The 18,259-nt window shown below is 51.4% G+C and overlaps 3 protein-coding genes across 6 annotated transcripts; 1 reads left to right on the plus strand and 2 right to left on the minus strand.

Moving 5' to 3' along the window:
• Positions 1-3,058: 3,058 nt before the first annotated feature.
• Positions 3,059-4,707, minus strand: CBLN3 (cerebellin 3 precursor). The gene is given in 5 exon segments (XM_016205769.2): positions 3,059-3,133; positions 3,135-3,167; positions 3,587-3,700; positions 4,032-4,151; positions 4,435-4,707. Coding segments are annotated over 5 exon segments (615 nt in total).
• Positions 4,708-5,676: 969 nt separating this feature from the next.
• KHNYN (KH and NYN domain containing) lies at positions 5,677-14,031 on the plus strand. 3 transcript variants are annotated; one of them, XM_087823216.1, is made up of 8 exons: positions 5,677-5,787; positions 6,414-6,634; positions 7,537-8,645; positions 8,794-8,924; positions 9,009-9,105; positions 11,664-11,771; positions 11,979-12,080; positions 12,613-14,031. In XM_087823216.1, exons 2-8 carry the CDS (start codon positions 6,434-6,436, stop codon positions 12,911-12,913), a joined length of 2,049 nt encoding a protein of 682 aa, XP_087679342.1. In that variant the 5' UTR covers positions 5,677-5,787; positions 6,414-6,433; the 3' UTR covers positions 12,914-14,031. The 3 variants fall into 3 exon arrangements, with proteins under 3 accessions (XP_087679342.1, XP_016061378.2, XP_016061377.2); XM_016205892.2 differs by lacking the exon at positions 5,677-5,787 and adding an exon at positions 5,949-6,315 and having other exon boundaries at positions 12,606-14,031; XM_016205891.2 differs by lacking the exon at positions 5,677-5,787 and adding an exon at positions 5,949-6,315.
• Positions 14,032-15,273: 1,242 nt separating this feature from the next.
• On the minus strand, positions 15,274-18,259 carry SDR39U1 (short chain dehydrogenase/reductase family 39U member 1). 2 transcript variants are annotated; one of them, XM_016205893.2, is made up of 6 exons: positions 18,214-18,259; positions 17,806-17,912; positions 17,641-17,723; positions 17,162-17,283; positions 16,311-16,454; positions 15,274-16,023 (listed from the first exon to the last, which is right to left on the minus strand). In XM_016205893.2, exons 1-6 carry the CDS (start codon positions 18,227-18,229, stop codon positions 15,611-15,613), a joined length of 885 nt encoding a protein of 294 aa, XP_016061379.1. In that variant the 5' UTR covers positions 18,230-18,259; the 3' UTR covers positions 15,274-15,610. The 2 variants fall into 2 exon arrangements, with proteins under 2 accessions (XP_016061379.1, XP_087679347.1); XM_087823221.1 differs by lacking the exon at positions 16,311-16,454.

The following is an 18,259-nucleotide window of genomic DNA, read 5'->3' on the forward strand; positions in this document are numbered from 1 at the left end:
ATCAGTTTGTTGCTCCACTTATTTATGCATTCATTGGTTGATTCTTGCATGTGCCAATTGGGCACAGAGCCCATAACCTTGGTATATCAGAATGATGCTTTAACCAACCGAGCTACCTGGCCAGGGCTCTTGAGTCTTTTTATAATAAACTGGTGATCTAGTAAGTAACATGTTTCTCCGAGTTCTGTGAACCTCTAGCAAATTAATTGAATTCAAGGAGGGGGTCGCTGTTGACAAGAGAAAAAATTGTGAGATGTTCTAAATTAAAACTATAGCACCAGAGAGTGAGAGAAAGAGGCAGAACAGTTAGCCTGTGAATTGCTGTATGACAAAAGACTGCTCCCATTCTTGTATATCTGTTGGAATTTAGGATTACTTTCCAGGTAGCTATTTCTGTGATCACCCGAGAGAGATTAGTGGGGCACCATTGAACCCCAGGAGCCTCTGCTTCTTATTTGCACATGAGCTTTACGGACTATGTTGCACCCATCCCAGAACTAGCCCTGCCTCACATTCCCCCATCCCCTTTGTCTACAGCTAATGCAAATTCTTTCAGAATGGCTTACAGCTTTCTCCCCCATACATGATGTATAAAAACACTTGCAAAACTGGAAGTCAGACATGTTATCTCTTCTACCTAGCCATGCAGTGGTTTAGAATTCATGCCCTAAGAACCAGTCTTCTTTTTTGCTAGCAATGCCTAATAAGCCCTTTCTTTTAAAAAACTCAGCCGTGGAAGTTAAAAGTTTTTTAAAAAAAGATTTTTTATTGATTTTTAGAGAGGGGGGGGAGAGAGCAACATTGTGGGCTGTCTCCTGCACGCCCCCTACTGGGGATTGGGGACCTAGCCTGCAACCTGGGCATGTGCCATGACCTGGAAACCAACCAACAACATTTCTGTGCTCAGGGCGATTCCTATCAACTGAGCCACGCTGGCCAGGGCGGAAGTTAAAAGTTTTTTTGTTTACCACTGGAACCCAGCCAGCCAATGAGAGGCACAGGTAACAATCTGGACTTGAGACTGGTGTCTGAAATGAGTTGCCAAGGAGGGGGTCATTGGGACCTCTAATCTATAGGCAATTGGTACAGTTAATGGCCTGGGCTTTCAGCTGGGATCTGAAGTAAAGGGGATTGGTGGTGTAGGACTGAATCCTTAACCTGTGGAATCTGACTCAAAATCCAAGTAGGCAGTATCAACATTATGTTGAATTGAGTAAAATTCTTGGCTATCCTGCTGGTGTCTGAGAATTGCTTGGTATTTTGTGGGAAGCACCCCCCCCCCCACACACACACACATTGGAATTGGATCCCAGAAGAACTGCCATCCATCCCTGGACTCTATTTGCAGATTCTTCTATGTAGGCCAGAAATAATTTTCAGCCTTGTTTAAGACATTTTTATTTTGGGCTTTACTGTTACTATAATATCATTATAATTAGGAGGGTAATATAGAGGCTCCCTTTCCCTAGAGATGAAGGATCAAGTTTGAGCAGTGAGCAATTAGTTATCTTTTGGACACTTGACTAAGTCACATCTTGCAACACACTGTTGGGCTTTCTTTCTTTCTAGTTGTAATATATGACCAGATGGTGCCGATCAGTCCCTTCCATTCTTGGTACAGTTCCAACCTTTTTCTGGAATTACTCATAGCTCTCTATATCTGCCCCTCCCTACTTATACAGATAAAGAAAAGTTAATGTACCTTATGAATAGTTAAAATACCTACTATATTTATACTCTTCTACTTATCAAAATAAATTAAAAATATCCTATTATATTCACTCTTCTTTACTCAGTATATTAACTACCTTTTTGCATGCATCCTGGTGACTTTTTCCTTTTGGAATATCACTAGGGTCATAAATTTTAAAAATTCACTTTGTTCTCATTAACTATATTATTTTCCTTTTGATTATTAAATTGTCATAGAATGTCAGGTGGGAGCCTTTTAAAATTGGTTCCTTTGCCTTCTCAGCTCTACCCTATATACCCTTGTTTATTGTCTTCAACAACATGTTCCAGGCCTACAGTTATTTAAGATATGGAGCTCTTCTCCAAGGAACCCTGAGTCCTTTTAAAGGTGAATAATATTTGAGGCCAAGATCCAGGTGCTAAGAATGCATATCAGATTTTCCCCTAATGTTGTTTCTGTGCTATTTTAGTGATAAAATTTGAAATAATTATTTCTTTTGAAAACCACAAATTCACATTTGTATTTCCTATTTAACTCAAGCATTACTAAATCCTTTTTTATTTGACTCTAACATAGTTTTATATTTATTTTCTCTCCAACATACCTGCTTGTATCCTATAATCCCTGACCCAAATTATATGGCATCTTTTATCTTTTGTGATCCCATAGTGTCTTGTCAACTATCATTCTCTAGTTACTTTATTGATAAGTCATTCATGCTGAGCCAGTGGGACAGCCAGGTAAAAGAGTTTATAATACTGGCAGGAGAGTGGTTGAAGGGATGCATCATTGAAACCAAGGTAACAGGAAGTTTAAGAAGGAGGATAAGATAGCACAGATCAGGAGAAAGAAGAGAGGCTGTGGGATAGTCTAGAACAGGCTCAGTGAAGGTAACTGATAGAGCTGGGAGGAAGGAGGTGGTGGTCAGAGCATGGAGTGATTGAAGGTGGAGCACTTTTAGAAGGTTGCTATGGTCACTGATGTGCTCCATGCCTGGAGAACTACACTTGCCCACATGTGACCTTCAGCTGCCGAAGGAAGCACTGTACACCTGCCCTCAGCCAGAGCAAACAAACACATCCCTCCACCCCCATGTCTCGGGTGGCGAGTTGAGGGCCAGAGTCCATTTGGGCTTGTACAGATGAACACCCAGGTTCACTGTCTGTTGGCTGCCCCAGTGTACATGAAAAATGTGTACCTTGTTAAGACTGGTCACATGTCCCCTTCTTGTCCTACCAGCTATAGGCTCTGGGCTGCTCAGTGGCCCTCCCCACATTTCTATTGGTGGCTAAGCCTCCTGCCCTATCCCATCTGTGCTGGCTCAGTTCCTACTGTGTTGGCAGAGATCTGTGATGCTGGCACTTCTCACAGGAAGGAGCCTGCAGGGTATGCTGAGACGGGTCCATCTGGGCCCTTGTGGGGGCCTGTCAGGCTCACCTGTGCCACCTGCTTCCAAGTAGCACTGAGCTAGAAGCTGGGGGTGGGGTGGAGTGGGGGAAGGAGTAGCAAAGTCTGCAAAGTATTGCAAGACTCTTTACCTGCCAAATCCTGCCCTGATCCTATGGTTACAGACAGAGAGCTGCAGTGAGAGGCTGTGAGGGCATTTTGGAAGGGGGTGCTAAGAGGGGCCAGGTCCCGAGATACTATAGCTCTACTTATCACCTTGGGTGTTTGGCACAGGGTTCCATGCAAGAAGGTGGAATACAGGCAGCCAGAAGGAGCCTCTTTCCTGCCCCAAAGATGTTGCTTCTGGGGCAGGAGAGGGCAGAGGTCAGAGGCTAGATTCCCTTGCTCGAAAGGCTTGAGCCCTCAGAGTGGGAAGATGAGGAAGCCAGAGAAGCTTGAATATTTCCAGCCACCCAGCAGGTTCCCCCGACGTAGGCGCAGAGACACCCGATCCCCGGGGTCCAGGGGCAGTAGCACAGAGCTGGTGGCTGCCTCCCGGGTCACGTCAGGGTCATTGGCAAAGGCTGAGATGACAGGCCATGTGTTCAACATCAGGCTCACCTGGGAAGGGAGATCAGTTAATGTCTCTCCTCAGCCCTTGTCCTAGAACCCCATTTTCTGAGGGCTACCCCTCTTCTCTCCAGCCCCAGAGGGACACTCTGGAACCTGGAAACCTGAGGATCAGTGCACTCCCCTGGGAGGTCTGAGGGGTGGCCAGTGTTAGACTCTGCAGGTCCTCCACTCTCTGCTAGGCAGGCCCTTTCCTCCCTTGCTCCTGGCCCCCCAGGACACAGGCCCATGGAGGGTCTGCCCAGGAGTCAGCTGGGCTCCACTTATTTGTCCCCCCACCCCCTGGAGCCTGGACAGGGACAGGGCCCAGTGCTCAGGTCACCTGGACAGTTTGGCGGTTGTACACCTTCACCACGTGGAACCGGAAGCTGTAGACACCCCGGACAGGGGCCACGAAGGAGCCTGAGGCCCGATCAAAGCCACCGCCCTCATTCACCAAGACCTGGGGGAAGCAGACCCTGCTGAGTGGGCTGGGGACACCTGGGGCTCAGGGAAACCACTGGGTTGGGGGATGGGGCAGTGAGAGGTTGTAAGTAGGCTGCCCACAGGAGGAATGCATGGATTCAAAATAAACAGTGAGAGAGGGCAAGGAGGGGTATGGGTAGGAGTGAAGGAAAGGGAGATGGGCAGTGGGGTAGAGGGGCAGCTGGCCACAGCAGTGGCTGTTTCCTTAACAGTAGAGTGGACTTGTACTGATCGCAGGCCCTTGCAGGGTAGGGGGTTACCTGGTCAAAGTAGATGGCCCCATTGGTGCCATTGCCGGTCTCCCCTGCTGGCTCATGGTGGTGGCTTCGAACTGCAGCAAACGCCACTCTTCCAGGGGGCGCTTCTCCCAGAGCTGCTCCCCCAGGCCCCCCTGCAGCAGCTCTGCCTGGCTCACAGACCACCAGGCACTCCCCCTCTAGGAGGACAGGCTCTGCCCCCTCCTGGGCCCATCCCGTCCCCAGGGCCAGAAGTGTCAGGGCCAGGGGCAACCATGGGCTGGGTGCTCCCAGCATGGCTGAGTGGCCCTGACCCACAAGTCCTTTTGTCTTCTTGCTGCTCCTTTTAGTTGCCACTCTGTCCCAGACTCTCAACAGCCCTCACCCTGCTCCTCAGCCCTCTCTCTGAGTCTCGCTGTCACCTGGTCTGAGCATGTCCCTTCCGGTACCTCTCTGTGCCCCACAGCTCTGTCCTGCCTCTCACTCCTGCTGTCACTGCAATTCCCTCCTCCTTGGCAGGGCACAAAATGACAGCAGTTGGGCTCTGGGAGGGAGAGGAGGGAGAAAGCAGCCAGACAGGAGCGCTACAGCCAGAACCCCAGGACGCCCCCGAGAGAGCACTGAGGGCTGGACCTGCGACCACCGAGAACGTGGGTGTGCACCTGTGCAACAGACAGCTCCCACGCTCCTTCCCGCTCCTCATTCCTCCGCTCTTCAAAACCTCTCCCAGGGCCACAGCACTCTCAGTGGCATCTTTTCTACTGTTAGAAGGGAAAGCCCCTGTCTTTCCCCCACGATTGTTTTGGTGGGAAAATGCTTGGGCCAACTGTGTCACTATCTGGTGTCACTGGGCCAGTCGCTTTTCCTCCTTGGCCTTCCAATAACTTCATCCGAAGGGACTGGATTAGTCCCATTTAGACTCTTAATGAGTGGTTCCTGTTCCCTGAGAACTACAGGGAAGGAGCAAGAACCGAAAGGAATCCGGAGAGACCGTAGGAAGAACCCCAGAGCCGCGGGCGAGTGGGCGGGGCGGGGCCTGGCGGGGCGGGGCCTGGCGGGCGGGGGCGGGGGCGGGGGCGGGGGCGGGGGCGGGGGCGGGGGCGGGGCCGGGCGGGCGGGGGCGTGGGGGCGCTGTGCTGGCCCAGGCCCCCGAGGGGCCCGGCTGACTCCGCCCCCGGCCAGGAAGTGACTCAAAAAACAGTTCGAGATGTGAAGAGAGGTCCCAGTTGGGTGAGAAATCCGGGAAGGCCCGCCCAGAGTGGAGCCCCCCGCCTTTCTCCCCTGGGCCGGGGCTGGGGCCCGGGGCGCGGGCGAAGTTGGGGCCCTCGGGCACCTAGAGGCGCCGGCGGGAGAAGACTCAGCGGGCGGCCGAGGCGGGTAGGGGCGCCCGGGCCGCGGGAGTCCGAGGCCTCAGCGCCGAGCGGCCGGGGGCGGCGGCCGCAGGAGGTTGTGGGCGGGGCTCGGCCCGGCCCCTGGGCCCGGAGTGGGGTGCGTGGCGCAGTCTAGGGGGGTGGCCGCGGCCGGCCGCGGGGGGGAGGGGTGAGAGTGGCTAGAACCCTAGTTGGAAACGGCAGACGAGGGACTCCAGAGGACAGCCCAGTTCAAGGGTGAGGATCCATTTTAAAGACGTCTTCGACCCACGGATGCAGAGCCCCCCGAGGAGAGGGACGGTTTCGTCACCCGTCCACTCCTTCTGGCCCCAGACGGAGCTGGAGCCCCTCACCCCCGCCCCCTTCCTGCCCAGGGCTGTGGCCACCCTTTTACAAAGGCCAGACGCCCATCGCAGGGAGCCAGCCGTGTTCATCCGTGACTTCCTCTTTGGAGGGAAGGCCCGCGCCCCTTTAACCTGCATTCCCTTCCTCACCCCACGGCGGCCCGAGAGATCCTGGGTTGTTTACTGTGTTTGTAAGTAGGTGCGACCTGTTGCTGGCTGCTGTAGCCTGCGAGACCAAGATTTGGGTTGAGGGGACGGCGAGGCTCTGAACTGCCTTTCCTGCTTCCAGGTCTGGGCGGCCAAGCAGCCATGCCTACCTGGGGGGCTGGCCCCCCGTCCCCGGACCGCTTTGCCGTGTCTGCGGAGGCCGAGGACAAGGTGTGGGGGCAGCAACCCCACGTGGAGCGCATCTTCCGTGTGAGGATGAGCGTCCTCCCGAGGGACTGCCCTGAGAACCCTCACATCTGGCTGCAGCTGGAGGGCCCCAAGGAGAACGCCAGCAGAGCCAAGGTGAACGCCCCTCCCTGACCCTTGGGGAACAATGACTCCCTCCCCCACTCAGAGGCAGGGGAGAGGAGAGGCTGGAAAGGATCTACACTACTGTTTGTCTCACTGGCAACTGCAGTGGCCCTGAGCTGTGAGAGACTCCCCAACTATGTATTTGTTTGGAGTTTTGGTTTCATTTCTGCTGTGATGACCTAGCTTCTGCCAGGGCTTGGGGACAAGTGATTCAATTGAAAGCAGTGTGTGCTTTTTGGGAGAGTAGAGAAAATCTGGTTGGGCTAGCAGGCCCTACCTAGGAATTCACTGTAGGGAGGCCAGACCTGGGTTCCAGTACAGTTCTACCACCTACCAGTCCTGTGACCTGAGTTTCAGTTTCTTTATCTAGAGAATGTGAGTAATAGCAGCATCCACCTCATTGGGTTTATCATGAATGAGATAAAACATGAGTTCAGTAAAAGTTAGCAATGGCCATTATTATGATAGAAATCTACAACACACACAAATACAGGGTGTCCCCCAAAATGTATACACATTTTGGCTGCCATTATTTATTCCAATAGGTTAAATCTGAAAAGAAAGAAATATCAATTGAGCTATCAGCTGTTATATATATTTGGGGGGCACCCTGTATTTAGAGAGACATTCTTGTAACCAATTAATTATAATTGTATCTTAAAGTCAATGGAATTCTAAGTGGAAATACTAGCCACAGATGTCAGCTGAAAAGGGAAGGAAGTGAGATTCTTGATTCCTTTTAAACCCCCACCTTTGTCAGGATCTATGGTGCTTCATTGCTCTGCCCAGGCATCCTGGAGTACAGGGGAGAGCAGTGAGCCTGAAGGGGCTACTGGGCCACTTAGGTTTCCAGCAGTTTCCTTTTCTCCTACCTTTTTCCCTTTTCCCCCCAGGAGTACCTGAAGGGTCTTTGCAGCCCAGAGCTGCAGGATGAAATCCACTACCCACCCAAACTGCACTGCATCTTCCTGGGGGCCCAGGGCTTCTTCCTTGATTGCCTGGCCTGGAGCACATCAGCCCACCTGGTGCCTGGGGTGCCTGGCTCACTAATGGTCAGTGGCCTGACCGAGGCCTTCGTCATGGCTCAGAGCCGAGTGGAGGAGCTGGTGGAGCGGCTGAGCTGGGACTTTCGGCCAGGGCTGTCTCCTGGAGCTTCTCAGTGTGCCGGAGTGCTGAGAGACTTCTGTGCCTTGCTGCAGCCCTGGGGGGATGCCCACAGAGAGGCCTTGCTCCAGTTGCCCCTGGCCGTCCAGGAGGAACTGCTGAGCCTGGTGCAGGAGGCATCCAGGGGGCAGGGGCCCCAAGTGCATCCCTCCTGGGAGGGGGAGAGCCCAGCACTGCTGGGTGCTCAGCATCAGGGAGTCAGAGCTCCCCTGGATGAAGGCAGGGGATCCCTGGACACTGGACCTACAGGGTGGCCAGAGTCAAAGGGAGAGAGACATGCTATGGAGAAGGAGGGAGGGAAGCAGAGTGGTCCTAGGGAGATGGATTTGGGATCGAAGGAACTGCCTGGGGAAGAGGCCTGGGAGAAAGAAGTGGCCTTCAGGTCACAGTCAGGGGGAGGAGAGGCAGGGCAGGAAGGGTTCCTGAAGAAGAAGGCCCTGGGGAAGGAGGGGGGGCCTCAGGAAAGAGTAAGGTTTTGTATCCAGAGTGAGCCTCCTGGTACCCAGGGCTCTCAGAGGGCAGCTCAGCTCCGGGGAGCCTCTCTCCTCCAGCGTCTCCACAATGGGGAAGCTTCACCCCCCAGAGTGCCTAGCCCACCACCTGCGCCTGAACCCCCATGGCATTGTGGAGACCGAGGAGACAGGGGAGACAAGCAGCAGGCTGTGGCTCGAGGTCGGGGGTCTCCGTGGAAACGAGGCACCCGGGGGGGCAACTTGGTGACTGGCACACAGCGTTTCCAGGAGGCCCTACAGGACCCTTTTACCCTGTGCCTTGCCAATGTACCTGGCCAGCCAGACCTCCGCCACATTGTCATTGATGGCAGCAACGTGGCCATGGTGTGAGTACCAGGTGGGGCTGAGGGTCCTGGGGAGGGGGATGAGATGGGCAGTTTTCACCTTGGGGACATGTGCTGAGGGGTGAGCACTCCAGCCAGGCTGCCAGGCCTTCCTCCAGGGCCCCAGAGTGCCGACCCCTTCTCACTGCAGGCACGGCCTCCAGCACTACTTCTCCAGTCGTGGCATTGCCATTGCTGTGCAGTACTTCTGGGACCGTGGCCACCGGGACATAACTGTCTTTGTGCCTCGGTGGCGCTTCGATAGGGATTCCAGGGTCAGAGGTGAGTCGGGCCTGGCCTTTTGTGTCCTGGGATAGACCCTGCTTCTACCTTGAGGATAACCGCATTGTGCTCCTCTGTTTTTAGAGGGTCACTACCTGCAAAAGCTCTACTCCCTCAGTCTGCTCTCCCTCACTCCCTCCCGAGTCATGGATGGCAAGAGGATCTCCTCCTATGACGACAGGTACTTGCTTCTCTCCTGGCCCCAGACTTAATATTCAAGGAGCCCAGTGGGAGATGGAGGGAGAGCCAGAAACTCCTGACCCTTTGCACTGTTTCTAAGCCTGGGTATTGGGCAAAGGGCCAGTTATTCCACCATGTGCCTCTATGACTGGGCAGGTAAACCTGTCCTACAGGTGAAATGAAGCAGACTGTAGACAACTGTGTTTGCTCATTCATCATTCATTTTTTACTCATCAAACTGAACAATGCTTTATATTTATACAGTGCCTACTGTCTAGAAAGTACTGGTTTAATGGAAAGATGGGAAAGCTTATGACACAAATAGTTGACAAATACCTTCTTACAACCTAAATTTCCAAACACGAGAAATTCCCCCAACATTCTGGGAAAACCAGCGTAAATGTTCAAAATAACAACTCAAATGAAGAAACATAATCCATGCATAATTAATATACAACAAAACAGAAAGAAAACATGGCGTAATGGAGAGATCACTAGACCTAGAATTGGATGATCTGACTTAGAGCCCCAAGTTGCACTACTCATTGACTCTGACTGTGGACCAGTCTCTTAGTGAATTAACCTCGTCTCAGGGTCCTCTTCCATTCATTCATGCTCCTTGTGACTGTCAAAAGAACATAAGTTACATGCTTTTCTTACTCAAGGTGATAGGCGATATTCCTGAACTGTTCATGAACCCAATCAAGTGTGGCAGAGGTTCTTATCTCTATCGTGCAGAAATGGAGCAGAGGCTAAGAGTGGTTAACTCTTGGCAAAGCCTACTAAGTGGCAAAGGAAAAGTGAGAATTGAAAGCCGCCAGATGGTTTAAATGGAAAACAGGACACATTCCGCCCTCAGTGTATGTGTATGGTGTGGGAAATGGGCAGATTTTAAAAGTTAACTAACCAATTAAAAATGTTAACAACTACAATTCTATATTCGCCAGGATTTTCAGCTTTAAATAAAAAACTAGTTTGCAAACCACAATGATTATATATTTTATCTTTTCAAGTACTTAACTTTTTCTCCCTAACAAATAAATGGTATTCTACAAAAAGGTAGTTCACTGTCTCCTGACATTTTTGTTTAAGTCTAGATTTCACAGACTATCTTAAGATATGGAAACTTTTTTCCATACCAGAACTGAGACTGAAGGTTGAGTCAGCTATGAATTTTAAAGCCACATGCCTACAGTTGTGTAGGTCCTGGTAGGCTGGTAGTGCACTATGAATTTGGACATCACAGTGTGACTAACTGGTGCACAGCGTAGGCATACTGGGTGAATACTGATGAACAGCATGTGATGTAACATGATGACAAGTATGCTTAGATTGAAAATGCCTTTTGTATATTGTATGATACCATGTACAATACTGTGTCATCTCCTTAATTTGTTTCCTGGACAGAAACTCAGAAGTAGACACCTGTCACCTCTAATCCTGATTACTAGTCCCCTCTGTACCACACTGTCTTTCAAATACTGACTGCCCACTTAGTGCTTAGGTGTGTGGCTTGCAGAAGGAGGTTCAGTAATGCTGGGAATTTGATTTTGAAGAGCTAAAAGAAATTATAAATCAAACACTTCAGGAACCTGGAGGAAAGGGATCCTATTTCTGGCTGGGGTTTTGTGGGAAGGGAGAGATTTGTTTTTCGACGACAGGGAAGGATATGGGATAGACTGGATGTCTTGGTTTCTAAACCTGTTTAAGAAGATCCTGACCCACCTCTTCATGAGTCCTCCCTGAGTTCTATGAGATCAGGATTACTCAAGTGGGGCCCAGGCATCTCTTTAAAAAGTTACCCTGGTGATTCTGTTCATCGGTGATGTTTGGGATTACCTTCCAGATGGAGGGAATAATTTGAGAAACATGGAAGTCAGAGAGCATGTTTGAAGAACAGGCAGGATGTAATCCGATCACTGATTCTGGCACAAGTTGAGAGTACCTTTGGTAATACTGGGAGAGATAAGGCCATAAAGGTGGCTGGATCTGGGTTCTAGAGGGGTTTAGCTGCCAGACCTGGGCATGTGGACTTTATTCAGTAAAGGGCAGGTATGGAACAGTTTTATGTAGCCGAAGAGCATGTTCCTCTTGGGAGAGGGCAGGAGAGACACGAGGGTAGTAAATGGTAGGGGGCCCCCTTAGTATCTCAGTTGCAATGTCTGAATAGCTAAGGTGGTAATGGTGGGACTGGAAAGGAAGGGGACAGAATGGAAGGCTTTTCAGAAGAAAAACATGCTGGATTTGTGACTGATTGTAGGGTGGAAAAAAGAGCCAGGGCTAGATCTTATTGTCTTAATAACGAAGCACAAAGTATTGAGTGGAGGACTGTGGTGAGTGGAGGGGACGATGTTTTTGGGACTCCATGTTGGAGTGTCTTTGTTTTCTCTCTAACCTACGGCACCTATATTTAATCAGTCCCCTTGGTGGGTGGGTCAAAGTGAGGGGGGTGTGGGGGGGCAGATCTCTATCACCAGAAGTGGGTCATGTGAGCTGATAGTGCTCTTTGGGGTTGAGGCTTTGGAGAGTTCCAGAATGCTGCCATGGTTTTCGACACAGGTTCATGGTGAAGCTGGCTGAAGAGACCGATGGCATCATTGTGTCTAACGACCAGTTCCGGGACCTGGCGGAGGAGTCTGAGAAGTGGATGGCAATCATCAGAGAGCGGTGAGGGGGCATCCCCTGCAAAAAGGGCTTGAACTCAGACGTTTCTCTAAAACCAGTTCTCTGCCATGGGGTGAGGACTCTGGGAAGGGGCTTGTCATTGGCTTGAAGGATGATAGCTGACAGCTTCTGGTGGAGTTGGTCTCAGTTGTTTCAAAGGTGAGCAGGGGCCCCCCTGTGACCAACTATTACATTTTCTGTTCCTTTCAGCCTGCTGCCTTTCACCTTCGTGGGAAACCTCTTCATGGTCCCTGATGATCCACTGGGGCGAAATGGCCCCATGCTGGATGAGTTCCTGAAGAAGCCAGTCAGGTAATGCTCCAAACTGTCCTAGGCAGCTCCCTACCCTGGCCTGCTTTCTGCAGGGGCCTTGCAGGCCTGGAGACTTGGGGGAAGTGTGACCTCAATCTGGGCCAGCTTGATTCTGTAGTGGTTTAGGTTTCCTTTAGCTGCTTCCTTGGAATTCCTGACCCAGACCCTCCAGAGGGCTGGGAGGGAAGCTCCTGCTTCCTGTTTTCTAGTCAGTGTTTGCTGGAGCTATTTGGAACATGGTTGCTTTTACTTATAGTTGTATTCAGCACGCCCTCTGCTGGACCCTTAAGTGATTAATTTATTCGGCTAGAACTGGATTATAATAGTGGCAGGGTTCACCTTCCTGGTTTCAAAGGAACTGTCCATCTCCCCTTCAGAAGTGGGTTGATACTGCCGCTCAGTGGTCAGCTTGAGGAACTTCAGAGCCAGAAACAAGCAGGGCAGTTAGCAGTGGAGTGCTAGGAGGCCCACTGAGCTCTAACTTCTTTCCAGGATGCATATCAGCTCTTCTCTGTTTCTTCCAAGGGCACAGGGGTCTTCTAAGGCTCAGCATCCTACCAGGGGCTTTGCAGAACATGGTAATCAGCAGCAGGGGAGAGAAGAGGAGGAAAAAGGCAGTGGTGGCATTCGGAAGACCCGGGAGACAGAGAGGCTCCGGCGCCAGCTGCTGGAGGTGTTTTGGGGCCAGGATCACAAGGTGGACTTCATCCTGCAGCGGGAGCCGAACTGCCGGGACATCAACCAGCTCTCTGAGGCCCTGCTCAGTCTCAACTTTTGAGTCTCGCCGGCCCGAGTGGCTGCAACCCCATCAGCTCCAGCCTTGCCTAGCTTAGTCCCTTCTGTGAGGGTCCCTGTGATGCTCCTACCCTGACCCCCACCCACTCTGAGTTGGTGCGTTGGGTGAGGGAAGCACTGAGGAAGAGCATTCATGTGTGGGGAATGTTCTTGCCTGGGGCATTTTGGGGACAGGTCCATAAAGTGACCTAATCTCTTGAGTCAGGGCCTCAACCAGCTCTCTAGGGGTTCTGGTCAGCCTTAACTCCTCAACCTTGCCTTAGCACAGGTTTTCTGTAGGAAGTGGGGCTGCTGGAGAAGGTAGGTTCTGGAGATTGGGACTGCCAGCTCCTCCTTGAAGTTGAGTTGGGGAGGGAGGCTGGGGTGGGTGGGAGGGGAATGAATACAGGTGGCAGGGAAGCTGAGCCTTTTCTACCGTTGGCTGCTGTCCTGGATAGCTGGAGGACAGGATGCTTCCCAGGCCTGGCAGGGCTCCTGGGAACTTTGAAAAGGGAATGCTGGGCCCCAGAAAGGCTAGTGTGATGGGGTCTGGGTCACAGTGGGGCAGCAGGGAGCTGGTGGGGAAGGTAGAGGGAGACTTGGCTTTTGGTCTCAGATACACCTGTCCATGACCTTGATTGAGCTACTTGGCCTTTATTTCTGCCTATAAATCAGATGTAAAAATGCCTGTTGGGAGAAATGAGAACATGGAAGGAGGGCTCTTTGGAGGGAAAGTACTTGGACCAAGTCTCAGGTATGTCTGTCTGTGGCTACACAGGCTTCCCAACCAAAACCTCACTTTCAGAGAACTGAGGATCTTCTGTCCCCAGGGCCTGTGCCCTAGATTTTAACACTGCACCCTCATGATGTGCCCTATAATGGCTGCGTCCCTTTGGGCAACCCCCAAATCCACATTTACAAAACAGTTAGTTAGGGGTGACTGTTTGCATTACCAAAATTCTCTCAGGGTTCCTCTAAATGGCAGCTCTCCTGTTGCATTCAAGTGTTTGTTTACAGATTAACGAATGTCCCCTGTTCAATGCACTTGCTGTGGTGTTGCGCATTCACCAAACTGATGGAAGCCGTGCTCTGCTTTGACAATGTTAACGTGATCTGACTCTAGCAATTTCTCTACAGAACATGTATGTTGCATAAAGTGAGGCCCACTTCTGCTTTGTGTGTGTGTGTGTGTGTGTCTGTGTATGAGGGAGGGTGGCAATTACAGAGGTTGTATCTAGATTATCTGGAAAATGGAAACCAAAGAATTACAATAGGGAAAATCAGACCAACTGCTGTCACATGAGAACACTCTCTCCCCTAAATCTTATAGGTCATTGTCCTATATCTGCTTGAAGTCCTCCTATGCCAGGGAACTGACTATCTCCAAGGTAGTGCATTCCCTCTGTGGATGGTTTAGTCCTTCCTTTAGTGCAGCCCCCAGTATACTCTTCTGTACTGCCTTTGAGGCTGGTCATTCCCCCAGGAACATTATAGGGCCAACTTCCTAAAGAGTCCTAGACCAGATAAAGAAGAGGGACAAGTGCCACAGGGTTCTGTTGTCTGGGCTCTGCAGCAAGTCCCTGGACATGATCCTTTTCAGGCTCTGGCTTCTGCTCCCTGAGAAGCATGTGGAATTGAAGACTGTCACCCCAGTTCTTCATTCTAGCAACTGGTGGGAGCTGAGTGATGATGGAGAGGGTCCCTGGGTTCTAGTGTCTTTACCCCTCCTCCCTGTTGGTGATGTATATCCCTAGACCTTATTGACTTGGGTGGGGGACAGGCATGTGGGAGAGAGGCTAGCCAGGGAGGTGACAGTGACTCAAAGTTCCCTTGGAAGAAAGGAGATTAATATGGCTCAACTTGGGGGACTAGAGAAACTACTGGTTAAGCCGTGGCATATATGAGGGTAGGTAAAAAGGGAGAGGGTGTCCTAGATGAATACTTGGGATTATATCTTTTGTTCTTTTGTGCCTGAGACACTGATGTTAGGCCAGTCCTAATCTTCTTACAGGGGTGTTGGCTTACTCCTGCAGCTTGAACTGGGACCACTGTGTGACTGCTTTATTAATTCACTGCCATTCAGTGACAGACTGAAGGCTGTCCTAGACTTGAGCCTCATCTCTTCCTCTGCTGGCACCCTAATTGTACCATGTGAACAAGTATGCAGAACCCATTGGAAACGGATCACTTCTCTTTTAGTCTCTACCTTTATCATAACCTCATGCTCCAAATTTGTTACCAGCTCTTTTGGCAATGGAGGGAACAAAAAGGGAGTTGTTGCATTGCAACTTTCAAAACCCCACGTAGGAACCACCCCCCAAAAAACCCTGACAAACCCACATAGGGGAAAGAGTCATCTAGGGTGACATTCCTTGAAATACATTCAAGCAGAATCTAGGCCAAAAAGATGAGCCAAAGCTAATGAGGTAATTTATCTTTATTGCCTAAACTGTAGAGCATTCACTATGTAGCAAAAGAGAAATGGGGCAGGAATGGGACATATTGGGAAACCAAACTTGGAAAGTCTTTTACAAGGAGTTGAAGAGGTTAAGGTCCCAACCTGATGAAATTGCAACCTTGAAACAGTGGACAGTCAGTTAAAGTGCAACAACAGAATAATAAGAGGACAGAGAGGAATCCCTAAAACCAGATAGTTTCAGGTCTCAGGCAGAGGAGTACCTGATCCTATTCACAGTCTCTAACTGGGAAGCCTCTGTTGAGGGACAGGTCTTAGGACCTGACATGAACCTCCCCACTTAAGCTATGACTTCCTTCAAGGCGGCCCCTAGCTCTGGGAAGGAATACTGGTAGCCAGTGGCCAGTGTCCGCCGTGGGACCACCCTCTGGCCCTCCAGCAGCATGATGGCACGTTCTCGCCCGAAGACAGCTTGCACAATGGTGCTAGGGAGAGGGATGAAGGCTGGGCGGCCCAGGGCTGTGCCCAAGGCCTGAGCAAACTCAGCATTTGTAGTGGTTGAGGCTGGAGCCACTCCATTCAGGACGCCTTGCACGTGGCTTGCTTCAAGGGCATGCGTCAGGATTCCTGCCAGGTCCCCAATGTGAATCCAGGGGAAGAACTGTTGGCCAGAGCCGATAGGGCCCCCCAGACCCAGGCGGAAGGGCAGCAGCATGTGACCGATGGCACCACCCCCACGGCCCAGCACAACTCCTAGAGTAGGCAAGAAGAATGGTACAGGGAGGCCCCTCTGCCTCCAGGTAGCCCCACTTTTCCTCCCCATTTCCCTTTCCTTACTCTTTTTTCATGCTGGTTTAGCTCTGTGGCAGTCCAAGGGTATGGCTCTCTTTGGGACTTCCCATCCTCCCATCCTCCCATCTGCAGGTTGGCCAGAAGTGGTGGCATCCTCACTCAGTAAGCTCAGCTTCCCTTATCCCCCAACTCCTCCAGCCCAAAGAAGACATTCCAACCTCCCTGATGTGCAGGCACCTTGTTCTCACCAGAGCGTACCACCACCTGGCGTGTAGCATCTCCAGGAAGCCTGGCTGCAGCTTCCCATTTGGTTACAAGGTTGGAGAAAAAGTCAAAATCCCCTCCTGGGCTGTCCTCATCATACTCAGCAGTCAGGCTGGGCCGGTAGTAAGCTGCCGGAACAGTACCCTGGCTGTCCTTGGTCCTGCCTGGTCCTTTGCAGTGAAGGCCCCCTTGCTTTAACCCTCCTTGGCCCTTGGGATCTCCCCATGGGATGGAGCAATGGACATTTTCCCCTTGAGCTTCTGTTAGTTGACCTGTTAGTAATTTCTCTTTAAACTGCAGGGCTAAGCTGAGAGGCTGCTAGAGTGTAGTGGTTAAGAATAAAGATGTGGGCACCAGGCTGACTAAGTTTTAATATCAGCTCCATCATTTATTAACTGTGTGCCTTTAGTCAAGTTATGTAACCTCTCTGCAGAATTTTTGCATCTTTAAAATGGGAACAATAGTATCTACCTCGTAGAGTTCTTGTGAGGATTGAATGCTGTAATATGTGTAAAACACTAAGTGGCTAGTATATATGCCCAAACTGTTTGCAATTATTTGGTCCCAAAGGTGAAATACAAGAATCAGAAATTCTGTTACTAAAGAACTGTACTGTGAGAAGCAAGGGACTTGGGAGTAGGTGGAATATTTCCTGGCACTGGAGCAGTACCACTCTACTCTCTTTCTCAAAGGGTCCCTATTTCTCAGTGAAAGTACACAAAGGTCAGGAGAAACATGCATGGATCAAGGGCCTAGGAAGAAGGCCTCTGGGCATGGACAGCTAGAAGGGCCAAAGCTACTGGCTAATGTAAGGGGTTGGTGATTTGGGGCATACCTACACCTGTGACTAAGATCCAGGCCTGGGGGCGCTGTGGGGCCTTGGTGATGGCTCTAGCCAGCAGGTGGGTGGTCTCCAAGCGGCTGCTGAGAACCTCATTTTGGAAGGCTTCATTCCACCTGCAGGAGAAATGGGAAATAAACCACTGAAAAAGTACATGCACATATCCGGTCCCCTCTCCTTGGGACTTGTCCATACCCATTTCTAGTAAGACCCCGCATTGTGGCTTACAGAAATTGTCCATCTCTCCTGTAGAGGGAAAAGACATATCCTTTTCGGGCAACCTGAGTTAAAAGTGAGGACTAAAGTCAACTGGTTGAGTGGGTAGAAGTGCGGGTGGGTTTGGAGGAGTGGGGCGGGATGAGTAATCCGGGATCCGGCAGCTGCATTCTTCACATCTCAGAGGGTCTCACCAGAGCCGTCCCCTCTCCTTTTGCTCTGAAGGATATCCATTTTTGGGCCCAGCACTGACTGACCTTCGGAGAGGGTTGAGGATGTTCTCTCCAGCCAGGTTGACTGCGGCATCGCAGCGGGGCAGCCCCGACGTAGCGAGCTCATCCTGCCAGAGAAAGCGCACAGTGCCCTCCTCGCCCTGCGCTGCCAAGCGGGCCTGCCCCCCGGCTTCCAGAGACTGGACATACCCACGTGATCCGACCCGGCCCGGGCTGTCGGGAGACCAGCGTCACCTCGTGGCCTCTGGCTTTCAGCAGCTGGGTTAGGGCTGTCCCAATGAAGCCCGTCCCGCCACCTGATCAGAAAATACGAGGTGTTTACCCTCCGGGAGGGATGCCTTCCGATCCCGCATGTAGCTCCCCCTCTTCTGGTGCCATCCCATTTGACCCCAGACTGCTCTCGTCTTTCTCCGCCCCGTCCCCGCGATACATTGGTGACACAGGTCACAGGGATTACGGAGATTCGGCTTCGCCGGTTAGGAGGCCAAGGCCAGGTGCACCAGGTGCCCTCCCTCGGGGTCCACCTCGCTCTCAATCGGTGGCTCAACCTTCTTCCCATAAGCCCGCCCCCCACTCTCCCTCTTTGCCCTCCCTTACCCACGAGCACCCGCATAGCAACCAGGACCGAATGCGCCTGCGCGAG

The sequence above is a fragment of the Miniopterus natalensis genome, chromosome 1 (genome assembly GCF_054644295.1).
Source record: "Miniopterus natalensis isolate mMinNat1 chromosome 1, mMinNat1.hap1, whole genome shotgun sequence".
Lineage (NCBI taxonomy): Eukaryota > Metazoa > Chordata > Mammalia > Chiroptera > Miniopteridae > Miniopterus > Miniopterus natalensis.

Coding starts and splice junctions, on each gene's coding strand:
- KHNYN (XM_016205891.2), top strand. CDS start 6,054: ATGCAGAGCCCCCCGAGGAGAGGGACGGTTTCGTCACCCGTCCACTCC. Junction 6,635..7,536: donor AGAACGCCAGCAGAGCCAAG/GTGAACGCCCCT, acceptor TTTTCCCCCCAG/GAGTACCTGAAGGGTCTTTG. Junction 12,081..12,612: donor TTCCTGAAGAAGCCAGTCAG/GTAATGCTCCAA, acceptor CCAAGGGCACAG/GGGTCTTCTAAGGCTCAGCA.
- SDR39U1 (XM_016205893.2), bottom strand. Junction 17,284..17,640: donor ATCCTCAACCCTCTCCGAAG/GTCAGTCAGTGC, acceptor TTTCTCCTGCAG/GTGGAATGAAGCCTTCCAAA. Junction 16,024..16,310: donor CCAGGTGGTGGTACGCTCTG/GTGAGAACAAGG, acceptor TGCCTACTCTAG/GAGTTGTGCTGGGCCGTGGG.